This window comes from Macaca thibetana, chromosome 2 (genome assembly GCF_024542745.1).
Source record: "Macaca thibetana thibetana isolate TM-01 chromosome 2, ASM2454274v1, whole genome shotgun sequence".
In the NCBI taxonomy this organism is placed as follows: Eukaryota; Metazoa; Chordata; class Mammalia; order Primates; family Cercopithecidae; genus Macaca; species Macaca thibetana.
The window spans coordinates 181692238-181704920 of NC_065579.1; the positions used below are offsets into that span (position 1 = coordinate 181692238).

The 12683-nt window shown below is 36.6% G+C and overlaps 1 protein-coding gene across 2 annotated transcripts; it reads right to left on the minus strand.

The window, feature by feature from the left end:
• Positions 1–6646: 6646 nt before the first annotated feature.
• On the minus strand, positions 6647–6985 carry LOC126949375 (NADH dehydrogenase [ubiquinone] 1 alpha subcomplex subunit 5-like). 2 transcript variants are annotated; one of them, XM_050782144.1, is made up of 2 exons: positions 6928–6985; positions 6647–6810 (listed from the first exon to the last, which is right to left on the minus strand). In XM_050782144.1, the coding sequence occupies exons 1-2, from the start codon at positions 6983–6985 to the stop codon at positions 6647–6649; spliced, it is 222 nt and encodes a 73-aa protein (XP_050638101.1). The 2 variants fall into 2 exon arrangements, with proteins under 2 accessions (XP_050638101.1, XP_050638100.1); XM_050782143.1 differs by having other exon boundaries at positions 6647–6985.
• Positions 6986–12683: the final 5698 nt, after the last annotated feature.

Below are 12683 nucleotides of genomic sequence, written 5' to 3' on the forward strand. Positions count from 1 at the left end.
AGGTTTTCATCTAGGGTTTTTTTATGGTTTTAGGTCTAACTTTTAAGTCTCTAATCCATCTTGAATTAATTGTCATATAAAAGTCAGGAAAAGATGCAGTTTCAGCTTTCTACTCATGGCTAGCCAATTTTCCCAGCACCATTTATTAAATAGGGAATCCTTTCCCATTTCTTGTTTTTTTCAGGATTGTCAAAGATTAGATGGCTGTAGATGTGTGGTATTATTTCTGAGGACTCTGTTCTGTTTCACTGGTCTATATATTTGTTTTGGTACCAGTACCATGCTGTTTTGGTTACTGTAGCCTTGTAGTATAGTTTGAAGTCAGGTAGCGTGATGCCTCCAGCTTTGCTCTTTTGGCTTAGGATTGTCTTGGCAATGTGGGGTCTTTTCTGCTTCCATATGAACTTTAAAGCAATTTTTCCAATTCTGTGAAGAAAGTCATTGGTAACTTAATGGGGATGGCATTGAATCTATAAATTACCTTGGGCAGTATGGCCATTTTCACAATATTGATTCTTCCTATCCATGAGCATGCTGTGTTCTTCCATTTGTTTGTGTCCTCTTTTATTTCACTGAGCAGTGGTTTCTAGTTCTCCTTGAAGAGGTCCTTCACATCCCTTGTAAGTTGGATTCCTAGGTATTTTACTCTATTTGAAGCAATTGTGAATGGAAATTCACTCATGATTTGATTCTCTGTTTGTTACTGGTGTATAAGAATGCTTGTGATTTTTGTACATTGATTTCGTATCCTGAGACTTTGCTGAAGTTGCTTATCAGCTTAAGGAGATTTTGGGTTGAGACAATGGGTTTTCTAAACACACAATCATGTCATCTGCAAACAGGGACAATTTGACTTCTTCTTTTCATAACTGAATACCCTTTATTTCTTTCTCTTGCCTGATTGCCTTAGCCAGAACTTCCAACACTATATTGAATAGGAGTGGTGAGAGAGGGCATCCCTGTCTTGTGCTAGTTCTCAAAGGGAATGCTTCCAGTTTTTGCCCATTCAGTATGATATTGGCTGTGGGTTTGTCATAAATAGCTCTTATTATTTTGAGATACATTCCATCAATACCGAATTTATTAAGAGTTTTTAGCATGAAGGGCTGTTGAATTTCGTCAAAGGCCTTTTCTGCATCTATTGAGATAATCATGTGGTTTTTGTCTTTGGTTCTGTTTATATGCTGGATTACGTTTATTGATTTGCGTATGTTGAACCAGCCTTGCATCCCAGGGATGAAGCCCACTTGATCATGATGGATAAGCTTTTTGATGTGCTGCTGGATTTGGTTTGCCAGTATTTTATTGAGGATTTTTGCATCGATGTTCATCAGGGATATTGGTCTAAAAATCTCTTTTTTTGTTGGATCTCTGTCAGGCTTTGGTATCAGGATGACGTTGGCCTCATATGAGTTAGGGAGGATTCCCTTTTTCTATTGATTGGAATAGATTCAGAAGGAATGGTACCAACTCCTCCTTGTACCTCTGGTAGAATTCAGCTGTGAATCCATCTGGTCCTGGACTTTTTTTGGTTGGTAGGCTATTAATTATTGCCTCAATTTCAGAGCCTGCTATTGGTCTATTCAGGGATTCAGCTTCTTCCGGGTTTAATCTTGGGAGAGTATAAGTGTCCAGGAAATTATCCATTTCTTCTAGGTTTTCTAGTTTATTTGCATAGAGGTGTTTATAGTATTCTCTGATGATAGTTTGCATTTCTGTGGGATCAGTGGTGATATCCCCTTTATCATTTTTTATTGTGTCTATTTGATTCTTGTCTCTTTTCTTCTTTATTAGTCTTGCTAGTGATCTATCAATTTTGTTGATCTTTTCAAAAAACCACCTCCTGGATTCACTGATTTTTTGGAGGGTTTTTTGTGTCTCTATCTCCTTCAGTTCTGCTCTGATCTTAGTTATTTCTTGCCTTCTGCTAGCCTTTGAATGTGTTTGCTCTGACTTCTCTAATTCTTTTAATTGTGATGTTAGGTGTCAACATTAGATCTTTCCTGCTTTCTCTTGTGGGCATTTAGTGCTATAAATTTCCCTCTACACACTGCTTTAAATGTGTCCCAGAGATTCTGGCATGTTGTATCTTTGTTCTCATTGGTTTCAAAGAACATCTTTATTTCTGCCTTCATTTCCTTTTGTACCCAGTAGTCATTCAGGAGCAGGTTGTTCAGTTTCCATGTAGTTGAGCAGTTTTGATTGAGTTTCTTAGTCCTGAGTTCTAGTTTGATTGCACTGTGGTCTGAAAGACAGTTTGTTATAATTTCTGTTCTTTTACATTTGCTGAGGAGTACTTTACTTCTAATTATGTGGTCAGTTTTGGAATAAGTGTGATGTGGTGCTGAGAAGAATGTATATTCTGTTGATTTGAGGTGGAGAGTTCTGTAGATGTCTATTAGGTCCACTTGGTGCAGAGTTGAGTTCAATTCCTGGATATCATTGTTAACTTTCTGTCTCGTTGATCTGTCTAATGTTGACAGTGGGGTGTTGAAGTCTCCCATTATTATTGTATGGGAGTCTAAGTCTCTTTGTAAGTCTCTAAGGACTTACTTTATGAATCTGGGTGCTCCTGTGTTGGGTCCATATATATTTAGGATAGTTCGCTCTTCCTGTTGAATTGATCCCTTTACCATTATGTAATGGCCTTCTTTGTCTCTTTTGATCTTTGATGGTTTAAAGTCTGTTTTATCAGAGACTAGGATTGCAACCCCTGCTTTCTTTTGTTTTCCATTTCCTTGGTAGATCTTCCTCCATCCCTTTATTTTGAGCCTACGTGTGTCTCTGCATGTGAGATGGATCTCCTGAATACAGAAAACTGATGGGTCTTGACTCTTTATCCAATTTGCCAGTCTGTGTCTTTTAATTGGTCCACTTAGTCCATTTATATTTGAGGTTAATATTGTTAGGTGTGAACTTGAATGTGTCATTATAATATTGGCTGGTTATTTTGCTCGTTAGTTGATGCAGTTTCTTCCTAGCATCGATGGACTTTACATTTTGACATGTTTTTGCAATGGCTGTTACCTGTAGTTCCTTTCCATGTTTAGTACTTTCTTCAGGATCTCTTGTAGGGCAGACCCGGTGGTGACAAAGTCGCTAAGCATTTGCTTGTCTGTAAAGGATTTTATTTCTCCTTTACTTATGAAACTTAGTTTGGCTGGATATGAAATTCTGGGTTGAAAATTCTTTTCTTTAAGAATGTTGAATATTGGCCCCCACTCTCTTCTAGCTTGTAGAGTTTCTGCTGAGAGATCTGCTGTTAATCTGATGGGCTTCCCTTTATGTGTAACCCCACCTTTCTCTCTGGCTGCCCTTAAGATTTTTTCCTTCATTTCAACTTTGGTGAATCTGGCAATTATGTGTCTTGGAGTTGCTCTTCTCGAGGAGTATCTTTGTGACATTCTCTGTATTTCCTGAATTTGAATGTTGGCCTGCCTTACGAGGTTGGGGAAGTTCTCCTGCAGAGTGTTTTCCAACTTGGTTCCATTTTCCCCATCACTTTCAGGCACACCAATCGGACATAGATTTGATCTTTTCACATAATCCCATATTTCTTGGAGGCGTTGTTCATTTCTTTTTACTCTTTTTTCTCTACACTTCTCTTCTTGCTTCATTTCATTCATTTGATCTTCAATCGCTGATAACCTTTCTTCCAGTTTATCAAGTCTGTTACTGAAGCTTGTGCATTTGTCACGTATTTCTCGTGTTATGGTTTTCATCTCTATCAGTTCTTTTAAGGACTTCTCTACATTAGTTATTCTAGTTAGCCATTCATCAAATCTTTTTTCAAGGTTTTTAGTTTATTTGCGCTGGTTACATAGTTCCTCCTTTAGCTCTGAGAAGTTTGATGGACTGAAGCCTTCTTCTCTCATCTCGTCAAAGTCATTCTCCATCAAGCTTTGATCCGTTGCTGGCGATGAGCTGCATTCCTTTACAGCGGGAGATGCGCTCTTATTTTTTGAATTTCCAGCTTTTCTGCCCTGCTTTTTCCCCATCTTTGTGGTTTTATCTGCCTTTGGTCTTTCATGATGGTGATGTACTGATGGGGTTTTGGTGTGGGTGTCCTTTCTGTTTGTTAGTTTTCTTTCTAACAGTCAGGACCCTCAGCTATAGGTCTGTTGGAGTTTGCTTGAGGTCCACTCCAGACCCTGTTTGCCTGGGTATCAGCAGCAGAGGCGGCAGAAGTTAGAATATTGCTGAACAGCGAGTGTTGCTGTCTGATTCTTTTTCTGGAAGCTTCGTCTCGGGGTGTACCCTGCCGTGTGAGGTGTGAGGCGTCAGTCTGCACCTAGTAGGGGATGTCTCCCGGTTAGGCTACTCAGGGGTCAGGGACCCACTTGAGCAGGCAGTCTGTCCATTCTCAGATCTCAGCCTCCATGCTGGGAGATCCACTGCTCTCTCAAAGCTGTCAGACAGGGGCATTTACCTCTGCCGAGGTTTCTGCTGCTTTTTGTTTAGCTATGACCCATCCCCAGAGGAGGAGTCTACAGAGGCAGGCCAGCCTCCTTGAGCTATGGTGGGCTCCACCCAATTTGAGCTTCTGGGGGGCTTTGTTTACCCACTTAAGCCTCAGCAATGACGGGTGCCCCTCCCCCAGCCTTGCTGCCGCCTTGCAGTTAGATCTCAGACTGCTGTGCTAGCAATGAGGGAGGCTCCGTGGGCGTGGGACCCTCTGGGCCAGGTATGGGATATAATCTCCTGGTGTACCATTTGCTAAGACCCTTGGTAAGATGCAGTATTAGGGTGGGGGTTACCCGATTTTCCAGGTGTTGTGTGTCTCAATTTCCTTTGGCTAGGTAAAGGAATTCGCTTTCCCCTTGTGCTTCCCAGGTGAGGTGATGCCTTTCCCTGCTTCAGCTCTCGCTGATCGGGCTGCACTCGCGGACCAGCGCCAACTGTCCCACACCACCCAGTGAGATGAACCCGGTACCTCAGTTGAAAATGCAGAAATCACCCATCTTCTGTGTTGCTCATGCTGGGAGCTGGAGGCTGGAACTGTTCCTATTAGGCCATCTTGGACACACCCCTCCAATAAAAATCTATTTTTTTGTGTTGATTGTATTTATAATAGTTCTGCTCTGATCTTGGATATTTCTTTTCTTCTTATGGGTTTCGGTTTAACTGATCTTTGTTTCTCTAGCTCCTTAGAGTGTGACCTGAGATTGTCTATTTGTGCTCTTTCAGACTTTTTGATGTAGTCATTTAATGCTATGACTTTTCCTCTTAGCACCACCTTTGCTGTATCCCAGGGATTTTGATAGGTTGTATCACTATTTTCATTCAGTTCAAAGAATTTTTAAATTTCCATCTTGATTTTATTGTTGACCCAATGATTATTCAGGAGTAGGTTATTTAATTTCCATGTATTTGGATGGTTTTTAGGGTCCTTTTGGAATTGATTTCCAATTTTATTCCATTGTAGTTTGAGAGAGTGCTTGCTTATAATTTAGATTTTCTTAAATTTGTTGAGACTTGTTTTATGGCCTATGGTCATGTGGTCTATCTTGGAGAATGTTCCATATGCTGATTAATAGAATGTATTTTATGCAGTTGTTAGATAGAATGTTCTGTAAATATTTGTTAAGTCCATCTGTTGTAGGATGTAGTTTAAGTTCATTGTTTCTTTGTTGACTTGCTGTCTTGATGACCTGTCTAGTGCTATCAGTGGAGTATTGAAGTATTAAAGTACCTCACTATTATTGTGTTGCCATATTCCACTTTATAGTCATATGACTATGATGTTTTAAACATAAGTCTATTCATATGCCAGATATACTTCAGAAACTCTTAATGTCTCTATTACAAAAATTCTGCCTCCATCCTTATGTAATTGGGTTGATTAAGAAAATTAAAGGCCACAGGCTAGAAAAGTGATTTCCATAAATGCAACAAAAGGAAATTTTTTCCAGCTACCTCTATGCAATGGGAAATCTTTTTTATAAGCACCAAATCAATTTCTTCAACTGTACAATGTATTATAATTTGATAGTTTTCAAGTACAATATAGTAACAACAAAATGTAATAAAGTTAAGACAATATAAAAACAGAGTAAATGGTATAATTCTAATAATGACTATAATAAAATGACATTTATTATTAATTTTACAATCAGTATATAATTATATATTTAAATTTTACTTTACATATGTAAGATCACTGTCAAGGAGGTTAACCATAATTTCAAATTTTATCAACAGCCACTTGGGCTATTTTATCACATTTGAAAATATTGAAATAGTGATCTATAATTTTTTTGACAATAATAATTAAGGACCTTTTCTTCTTCAAGGTAATTTTAAAAATTAAATGAAGCATTGAACATACTACCAAAAAACTTTACTTTTTGATTATAGCCTCTACATTGAAGATCTTTCAGAATTTTTTAAAATTAATTTTAAAATCTTCCCATGACCCCTCTGTTCAAAGAAATATCATCTTTGAAATAATTTGTGTGAATATTTACAAATCAAAAATTCATTCACAAGACCATATTACCATAATCACTAATTTTAACCGTCTCCTAAACATTTTCTATATCACTTTTCTTGATTGTAAAATGTCAGTAATATGGGTACACTCTTAATATAACAGAATATTTAAATTACATCAATTTCCCATCAACCCACCAAAGTCATTCAGTAATTATACCGGCCATTTCCACTGATGGGCAGGAGGCTCTTCCACTAATGGCTTCCATGTTTTCCACTGCATCATTTGTCTTGCCAGACTTAGTTCATTTTTACCCAGGAGAATTATCTCTTTTATTTGGCCACCTTCAAGTTGATCTTCTAATTTTTGAACATCTGATTCCACTTTGACCATAGCCAGCTTCTCATTAGTAATCTGTTCTGTATACTTTCTATATGCTGCATTTTTAGGGATTTGTTCAAGAACATCACGAATATTTGTGTAGAATATTCTTAGCCTCTCATGTGGACTCTTGCATACCGCAATTCCAGTGGTCTTCAGCACACTCGCCATGACAGCCAAAAATGTATACGAAGTTTGATAATCAGTCCAACACCTCTCAAATTACATCATGATAAACTACTTTTTAAAAACTTGAATAATTATAACATAATACTAAGTAATCTTAATAAATGATTAAATGTTACAATTTAAGAAAACATTCAACTATAAATTATAATCAAAACGTTACTATAGAGAAAAATAGGATAGCTAAAGAATTAAGCAATAAAATATGGGATAAAATAAAACCATTTTTTTTTAGGTATTAGTAAAATTTGAAAGAGGAAGAAAGAAAGAAAGAGAGAGAAAGAGAAAGAAAGAAAGAAAGAAAGAGAAAGAAAGAAAGAAAGAAAGAAAGAAAGAAAGAAAGAAAGAAAGAAAGAAAGAAAGAAAGGCAGAAAGACAGAAAAAAAGAAAGAGAAAGAAAGAAAAAGAAAGAAAGAAAGGAGAGAGAGAGAAAGAAAGAAAGGAGAGAGAGAGAGAAAGAAAGAAAGAAAGAAAGAAAGAAAGAAAGAAAGAAAGAAAGAAAGAAAGAAAGAAAGAAAAAAAAGAAAGAAAGAGAGAGAGAGGAAAAAGAAAGAAAGAAATTTGTTTCCATAATGATAAGTCCATTTTTGTCAATATTTTCAAACTGCTGTTAGGCACAATACACACAAGATAGTGCCCTATATTCACAAAGGCAGTGCATGTCTGCTTGTTTATTTTAAATATTTTCAAAGTTTATATACTAAGGTGATACACATTTGCACAATTGCATCAGAACACAGAACATTCATATAAAAAAACATGTAATTAATGAAGTTTTAAATTTCATTTATATACTCTAGACGAATGCTGTCTGGTATAAATATAATGCACACCACAAATGTGAGCCACACGCATAAGGTAAATTTTTTTCATTAGTCATATTTTAAAAGGTAAAAAGAGACATAAAATTAAATAACGTATTTTATTTACTCAACCTGTCTAAATGTTAACATTTCAATCTGTAATCAATATAAAAGTATTAAAAATATATTACATTCCTTTTTTTCATGTCTGCAAAATCCAGTATGTTCTATATGCTTGCAGTTCATCTCAATTCAGACCAGACACGTTGCAAGTGCCCTATCCACATGTGGCTAGTGGCTACCATATGGAATGGCACTGCTCTAGGCCAAGTTAATTCATAGGGATAATCCATTACTTAAAGAATAGAAGTAATTCATCTATAAGGCAAATGGATCTTATAAATTTGTGTGTGAAAGAATGGGTACATGTGAAGAAGTGTGATTATCTTTATAGTTCTTTAGGTTTTTGTAAATATATTTTTATAATTTGTTTTTTCCCTCCATATAGAGCTGAAATTTTATTAGCTAAAAGATCATATAAGCTAAAAGATCACTGGAGCTATTTTGGTTAAAAGTAACTGAAAATCTAATTTTAACTAAGAGGGGAAAAGAAAAGAATGAATTGGATTGTGTAATTATAAAGTCCATGGGTAGAGTTAGATGCATAAAAGTTAAGATCTAGGAGCTCAACTCTGTTATGATCTATGTTGGCTTCACTTTCAATAAAGTATACTCTCTTTTTGTGGTAGCTCCACAGAATTCTAGATTTTTGTCCACTTGGTTCAAGTTCAACAGAAAAGAACATGATTTTCCAACTATATCCATAAAACATCCCAGTCTGATCCCTATTGGCCTAAACTGACTCATATGACTAATTCCTGAAGCAATTATTGGGGCTGACATGGAAATTTGAGTAAATTGAAATGATTTATTATCTTAGGCCCTATGTCAAAACCTGGATCTGATGACAGAAACTGTATCACCCTGAACAAGTGTGGACAACAGGCATTTCTCCAAAGAAAAATTGAAGAAACAGATATAAGACTGAAAAAAACAAGCTGCTGGTATCTGTAGGCTGTTAGCCCTACAGTTCTGGAATCTCAGGGGCAGCCCTGCCCCCACAGCTGTACTCTGCATTGCCTTAGTGAGGCTCTTTGTGATGACTCTATCCCTGTAGCAAGGGACAGAGCTGTCTAAAATGGACAGCCTCAGAGCCCAGGCAGAGACTTGCTACAGGGCAAACTAGGTGGAGGTAGTCATGCCCTCACAGCATTTGCATTCTGCAAGCCTGTATAGTTAGTGCCACATGGACTTTGCCAAAGTTAATAGCTTATGCCCTCTGGAGTGGAGGTTCAAGCTGCACCTGGGTCCACTTGAGCTATTACCAGGGAAGCTAAGAAGCACTACACAAGAAGGCAGAGAGCAAAGGTTTGAGAAGACTCTGGGCAGTGAGCATAGAGGTTCCTCGTGTGCCCTGGGCCTCTCCCTGGAAACCATTCTGTTCTCTGGAGTCTAACACTCTGGTCCTGTAATGGGTGAGACAGCCCCAAAAGATCTCTGAAATGTCTTTGGGGTCATTGTCCTGAAAATTAACACGTGGATTCCTTCTATTCACAGTAATCTTGTTGGCAAATGGTCTCCTGGCCACACCCTTGACTTTCTCCCCGAAATGCCTTTTTGTTTTTTGTTTTTTTTTCCTTTACATGGCTAGGCTGAGAGTTTGACAACATTACATTCTGTTTTCCTCTTAATTATAAAATCTATCTTTAAACTGTTTCTCTTTTCTCTTGTTTTAGAATACCCCATTAAGGAAAGACAAGCATGATCCTGATACTTTGCTGCTCAGAAAATTTTTCTGCCAAATATCTTAGTTCATGACAATTAAATGCTACCTTCCACAAAGTCCTGAGATATGGGTATAATTGATATAAGTTCCTTGTCACTTTCTAACAAGGATGACCTTTCTCCTAGTTTCCAATACAATATTCCTTATTTCCATCTAAGACCTCATATCCATATTTGTACTAACATTCTGTTCACAATCACTTAAGTAATCTCTAGGAAGATTCAGCTTTTCCTACAGCTCTCTCCTTCTGAGCCCTTACCATGTTCATCCTTATTGTTCTTGGCAATGCATGCTTTTTCCACCGTTCACTTCAGTTGCTACCTATTACACAGTCTCTACCTATTACCCAGTTCCCAAGCAACTTCCACATTTTTAAGTATTTGTGTGGCAATATTCTACTTCTTTGATATCAGTTCCTATCTCAGTCTGTTTGTGCTGCTATAGCAGAATGCCTAAGACTGGGTAATTTATAAAGAAGATACATTTATTTTCTTAGGATTCTGGAGGTTGGGAACTCCAACATAAGGCACCTGCATCTGGTGTCTGGTAAGGGCCTTCTTGCTGTGTCCTCACATGGCAGAAGGGAGAAATATAAGTTAGAAAGCTGGACAAAAACACCTCGTGATGCCTCTGTTAGAAGGGCCTTTGTCCCATTAAGGAGGGGGGATCCCTAATGGCCTACTCATCTCTCAAAGGCCCCACTTCTTAATACTATCATATTGATAATAGTTAAATTTTGGAGAGGACACATTCAAACCATAACACTTGTGGTGTTTTTTTCCAGTTATACCCATAGTTGTCTGTAATTGTAGTAGGCAACAAGAAAGAATTTGAGGATTTTACTGTTGTGCTGAGTCATGTAATTATTTTTCCCATGTCTGATGTGTCATCCCAAAGTTTGATTTAGCCCTTCTACCTCATTTCCTCTGTTCTGAACATTAATATTAGGAGACTGCAATGGTAAAAGCTGGCATTAGTTACAAATAGTTATTTTCATGTTCAATTAAATTATTTTTATCACATGTTTTTATTTCTTTGTTCTCTTGATTTTACTAGCTTTTTACAATAACCATATATAATGCTGTAGTCAAAGAACAGTAAATGTTATTTTTTAAAGCATTTAAGTACATTCTAAAACATTTTCAATTATTCAGTAATACAGTCTTAGTTTGTAAATATCCTCTTCTAAGTCTATGATGAACTTTGTAAGATTTTGTTTTTAAAAAGACTAAAACAAAACAGAACTGCTCTGATTTTTTCCTAACCCCTTGTGACTGGCCAGGTGTTTGGAAGGAAGCTTTCATGGGTATTCTTTTCTATAATCCCTTGCCCAAGGATTGAAATCAATGAATTTAGTTGTCTAAGGTCACAACTAACCTGCAATTCCTTGAATTCTTATTATTCCTTATTTTTATCCTAAAGTTGCACTATTTATGTTTTGTTTATATGGCTGATTTGGAAAAAAAAAAAAAAAAATCACACCTAACATTACTGAAACGACTTCTCTAATTAGAAGTCTATGTAGCCTTTACTCCTTCAGTAAGCCAAACAGTCCATTTTCCAACTGACTTTTTTTTTTTTTCTAATGCCTTTTAGTTGGAAGAAAAAGAGCTGTACATGCCATCAGTTAATGGGCTTATTAAAATAATTCCTACTTATACAAGCATAATATTTTAGGGATTTTTTATGTGTCTTTCTTCTTGTATTTAGATGTCTTATGTGGCCTATTTTCCTTTCATAGTTTATCAAAGAAAAACCTTTAAGATACACATTTGATTTTATTTTAAAAAATCTTTCCTCTTCTGTTGCAGACTAGATTGAGTTTGTAGAGATCCTTTGAAAGAGTCTATACAATGGGCGTTCATCCCTCCACTCCTTGAAAAGAACCACTGTTCTACCTAGTTTGAGGAACACCCCCTTAGAAACCACCTATATTGACAAACATATCTTTAATTATATAATATGCAAACACAAATCTTAGTTTCACACAGAACTTATTTCACTTTCTGTGGTAAGAGAAGTAATTCTGGTATCCTTGCTGTTTTATCCAATAGTAAACTAGCTTAATTTGACTGAGAGAACGTGGTTTCATCGGAGATAAATGTTCATTTCTTAAAATCTTTTTATTTAATAGAAATCTTTGTACAGTAATAAATAATTTACACTTGATTCACATAAGGTTTTCGTAGTGCTAAATTTTTATAATTGTACATTTAAAAACACTTGGCATTTTTGTGCTGATTCACTTAATCAGTCATTTAAAGTACTCAGCATTGTGCCAGGTGCTCCCTTAAGTGCTAAAACTTTGCAGTAAAGAAAGCTTTCTTTGTTCCCTGCCCACATGGGGCTTAGGGACAAGTGATTAAGAAGGATGTTGATTGTATGATTAAGGCAAATAATTACATAATTAAATTTCCTGTAAAGAAAACGCCAAGCACTATTTAAAAAGTAATAGGAGGACTAACTTGGAAGTTACACTTAAGCTGAGATCATAAGAATGAATAGGGATTGTCCAAGATAATGAGAAGCAAGAACATTCTTGATTAAAGGAATGGCATGTGCAAAGGTTATGAGCAAGAAGCATGACTTGATTGAGAAATTGAAAGAAGGACCAAGTCATTGAAACTCATTAAGTAATAGGTGAAATGGTGTGAAATAAAATAAGATCATACTTCCTAAAGCTAAATGTCTTGCTCCCAAGATCACCTTCCACAGTTGTACTTTCTTACTGACTCCTGATATCTCAACCTCTCAAGAATCATTAACCAATGTACCTGTATGTACACATAAAGCTCATCTTGCCATCACACCTTCGATCACGTATTTAAGTATTCTCAGTTCTTCCCCTTCCTTCTCATCTGACCCTGAGTGCTGTCCATCTTCCAGGGAACAAAATCCTCTGCAAAATCCAGGTCAGACCCACAGCAGGATGAAGAAGTTTTCTGATATCTTATCCCTCTCCTTAGTCTTGCTATTGCTTTATTGCTCTCTCAGGTTTTAAAACTACATAAATTTTTAACTCTATGTGGTTCAC

What these genes read in the sequence shown, in the direction of transcription:
- LOC126949375 (XM_050782143.1), bottom strand. Translation starts at nt 6,985, where the DNA reads ATGGCGAGTGTGCTGAAGACCACTGGAATTGCGGTATGCAAGAGTCCA.